This window comes from Bremia lactucae, linkage group LG15, assembly GCF_004359215.1.
Source record: "Bremia lactucae strain SF5 linkage group LG15, whole genome shotgun sequence".
In the NCBI taxonomy this organism is placed as follows: Eukaryota; Oomycota; class Peronosporomycetes; order Peronosporales; family Peronosporaceae; genus Bremia; species Bremia lactucae.
In genome coordinates this window covers 534,924-539,475 of record NC_090624.1, presented here as the reverse complement: position 1 = coordinate 539,475, position 4,552 = coordinate 534,924, and the positions used below count along the sequence as shown (strand labels likewise).

Sequence of the window (4,552 nt, the reverse complement as noted above, 5' to 3'; positions counted from 1 at the left end):
AGGCTTCGCCTCCAATGTGTTTGAAATTGCGAATGAACGTGACTTTATCTCGCTTATTGTTGCCACTAAACCATCGATGCTCATGAAAAGCATGGAGATAAAAATCTTCCTCAGCGCGAAAGTTTTTCGCTCTGGGATCAAGGCCATGTAGCTTTGCGCAATAAATAATGGATATTTATTGTGAGGAGTAGTCGGTGAGATGAGACAATTTACTGTCTTCACTCCCCTGAGTGGTATCCACTGAAGCAGGGGTACCACAAGAACTTTTATTACGATGGCTTACACCATCGTCATCATTTTGCACAGAAACAGGTGCAGGTGACCGTACGGGAGACGGAACGGGCGATGAGGGATCATCCTCATCGTCGGAACCAAATAGAATATTAACTCGTCTATCAGAATGAGCCCTCTCATTCGAAGGCTCATAGTCAGCCGCCTGACGTCTATCAGGCGACTGTTCTATTCTTCCCGAGTCGGCCATTTCGTCCGACTCCCATTCGTTGTCGACCTCTAAAGAGGGGTTGTATTCACATGGTGAATCACCACGTGCACTCGCAACATCTAGTGTTGTGCGAGTGGAAGATACTACGGCAGACATTCCGTCTGCCGGAAGAGATAACAGTGCGTCACCCTCGGCAGCAATCGCCCGCATGAGTTGATTCTTCATGCGATGGAATTTAAAATGATGGTTCTGCCCAATCAACATCGTTTTTAAATGATGTGGTCTCATAGTGACCACTCCATCCAATGACAGTCAAGGTGATTGTCGTTTAAGGGAGGGGTGATGTAATGGGGTGTATTGTTACATAAATTAATACTGAAGGTTGTAAATTAATATATTATCTAAAAGGTAGATAATATTTGGAGGATATTACTTTAAATAGTAATGTTCAGAAATCTTATCCATAAATAGGTATAGGCCATTATATCTATTTATCCCGCAGACTAATCAACTGTAGATGTAAACAAAAGAGACAGACAGATAAGGTAAGATTTCAATTGCATGTCTAGTATTAGTTTATAATTAAGTTAGAGTTAACAGATAAAAAGAAGAGATACTCAATTATATTAATACAGCTTTCATTTAAACCCTCTATAAGCTAGTTGGCTTAAAGAGAAGTCCTCCTCTGCACGTACTAGTGTACGTGAAATAACGTAAGGCACCACTCGCAATTGAAGCAGTGCAAAGTGGACTTGTACTGAAGCAGTACAAGTCGTAGTGCCCCGTTACATTTAGACTCTTACATTCAATCTCTCACAGATCAATGCGCGAGCCTAAGGAAGGCACTTAACCCTTAAAGATCAAAAAGGGGACTGCACTCTATTTGATTATATAATCTAAAACCTTACCCTAGCTAATGTAAAAATAGATTTCGGCCGCCAGATTTATATCTGAGGGCGACCACATTTGACACCCATACTTAATGGGATTATAGTAAATAACTATTTTAGAATACGATAAAAGGGATTTTACCCATAAAGGAAATGTAGCACAACAACGTTGTGTGCACCATTACATACAACGTTATTGAACAGATGAAACATTTATGATTTATAGAACCTTACCCATCAAGAGAAATATAAAAAAGGTAAATCGATTTCTGACACTATATTGAGTCGGAGGTAAAACACCTTCTAGAATTGGCTTAATAAAAAAGTAACATGACGAAAAATAAGTAGAATGGAGGTCACAATGCCACTCTATTGACCAGTCATGAGGTTCTTTCCCATTGACAACTTCAACGTATGAACACGCAAAACCAACTCATGGTCGCCATTGTTTAGGGTAGCGTCGTCATCGGCAACGCTGAGACCAAAGCGGGTGCCGCTGGATCGATAAAATCAGAGGTCGAAGCCGCAAAGGTAGCTGCAGTTTCTATGTCCGGCAGTGGCGTAAGTGGGCACGGAATTGACGCCGGTGCTGCCGAATTTGGAAGCACCGGCGCCACAGGCGTGGCGGGCATCAACGTGTCTGTATTTGGGCTTTCTGGTAGCGCGTTCACGAGGGCATCTTCAGCCGTAGTAATCGAACTCGAGGATTGCGAGTCCATAGTAGGTGCTTGAGAGAGCGAAACAACGGGACACGGCGTCGGGACATTACCGCACCCAATCGACTTTAAGACGCAGCCCCAAGTATTCCCGTTCACGACAGTACACCTGGCATCTTCCGGCGCAACGCAGGCGCTACCATTCCACGAAAAAAGGTAGTCGTAGCAGTCGGCAGTGGCCACATCGCCCTTCATCGGGCACGCCGTGCCGGCAGGCGACCCCCCGGCGCCGGCGCAAACGGCACCGCGGGAAGCCGGTGACGTGTACGTGGCGTCACGGCACAGCGACACGGGCGTGTCTTCGAGTGCCGACGCAGTGGCCACGGCCACGCAGAGAAGCACAGCAAATTTTGTCATCCTTGTTTAAAGTTGATACTTGAGTAGTACGCGGAGCTGAGTGGATGATTCCTGCGTGGAATGTAAAAGTGCAAGTGGAATTGTGGCCTTTAGTATGTTGCACCTGGCCCGTACAGTATTGGTAGCGAAAGGCAGGGTTGGCCCATCTGCTAGCTGACTCTTATGCTCTTCCCTCGATAAAATACGTGTCTTATTCAGAAGATAGCAGAAAACCTTTGGGTTTCTAAACTTGCTTAAAGGAGTGGCAAGGCGACTCTAACCGCAAATATGGGTGTTGCTTCGGTAGTGTTTAGCGCCAGGTAACTATTGTTTGTATTGCTTGCACACACGTGTTTTAAGCAAGAAGGACAGCGCATGCATTTCTATACTTTTTTGGGCACAGCTTTCCATATGAGCCAAATAAATCCTGAAATGCAGCTGGGTCTTTCAATAAGGTCAATTAGCTTATAAAATACAATTGCACCATGTCGGCAGCATGGTCAATAAACGATTCAAATTCCTTCGTACATAAAATATCACGATTAGTTCGGGACCGCAATCTTGTCCACCAATAAAAGAAACAGACCGCGCCTCTAAGTTCTCTGCTTAATATCCATGAACGCACGGCTGTGAGAGCAACGTTGTCTTTCGTGATCGCAAGATTGTATAGGCCACATTGTTCTATAGTTTTACGAAGCTTGTCTTGAATTCTGCATTCGATATTGAGCTTTGCGTGTTTTTGTTTTTAATTATACAGTGTCTGAAAACAGCTTCGCTTCGAATCAGCTCTCGCAGCGCAGGTTTGGGCTATACGGTAACTACTTGCGCAGCTGATTAAAGAAGAAAGCAACGCGCATATAAAGATCATTTGGAATTTGACATAATTTTGGCAGCGATGCCTTGAGTAGAAGCGACGCGTATATGGACTTATGTCTCCCATTTGTTTCTCTTTGTTAAGGAATTCAAATATTTCTGGTCTCACACGTGCTTATCATAGGAGAGCGGTATCCTTATGCTACTTGAATTCCTTTTGGTGGCCTGGACCGCTTAACAGCTAAATATATTGCGCACACGTCTAGTAAAAAAAGAGCAAGGTAGCTAATAAGGTGGCGTCGACTCTATGTCACGTCAAGTCAGCTCTCTCACCTTATCAGTTTCGTTCACTGACATCCAGCTTCGATGAAAACACCCGCAAAAACATCATGTGAATTCAAATGCAATATTATTTTCCAAAAGTACTGGCAATCTTATTAAACGAAAAGAGGCGATGGTTAAAATTTCTATGAATTATAATTATATCATCAGTACAATAACGTTTAAGACCTATGAAGATGTAAGCGTCGTTTTGTAAGCAATTTTCAAAAAGCCTTCTTTGGCTCAATTAAACTTCATCTGGATAAGCCGTTGTTGTAGGCGGGCGCTTATACCGCAGCTACGCTCTACTTAAGCACACACCTTGTAACGGGGTGTACCGTTACATAAGTATTATTTCCTATAAGATATATACTTAATATTATATCCTATGAGATAAAAAAGTAAAAATTATTATATATGTTAATTTTGACTTAAATAGCTCCAATATTTCCAAATTGGATAAAATTGATGCAATAAGACATTAGCTCTATTGATTGGTTGATTTAAGTCTTAATCAATCCCGCCAATCGTAATCAGACACGATTGTGCGGTGTGCAAGGAGGCGCCATAGCTAATTAGTTTTTAATATAATAAGTTTAGTAGTAGATAGAAGATCGTTGCGTAGGAAACTGAATATATAAATACAGTGTTACTTCTCCCTAACTCTTATTCTAATCCTTAAAATTACTTTTGGTAGCTAAAGCCCCTTTGCTACTTAGAACCTTCCTCTGTACTCTTGTGCACGTGAAGTTTCGAGGCACCTAACCTTCACTATAATCAGTGTATAGTCTACAAGTACTTACCAGTACAAGTGAAAGGTACCCTGTTACACCTGGTAGCACTTCGCAGTCCGCTCAGCGACCTACGCACGTTTCATCCATCATATACATGTTGGATGAAGAAGGAGGTAGCTTCTAGCCCTCAAGAAGGTTATCGCGCCACGCGTGAAGGTTTTACTCATTTGAGTGACCTTGAGTTAAACGAATAAGTTCAGTCGTTGGCGGGCTAGCCGCTGGCACCATGCGGTTGGCTCT

General features: G+C 42.9%; 1 protein-coding gene across 1 annotated transcript; it reads right to left on the bottom strand.

The window, feature by feature from the left end:
* Positions 1-1,781: 1,781 nt before the first annotated feature.
* Positions 1,782-2,405, bottom strand: CCR75_007239 (uncharacterized protein; the record flags this gene model as incomplete). Its single annotated transcript, XM_067965301.1, has 1 exon — positions 1,782-2,405. One exon carries the CDS (start codon positions 2,403-2,405, stop codon positions 1,782-1,784), a length of 624 nt encoding a protein of 207 aa, XP_067819280.1.
* Positions 2,406-4,552: the final 2,147 nt, after the last annotated feature.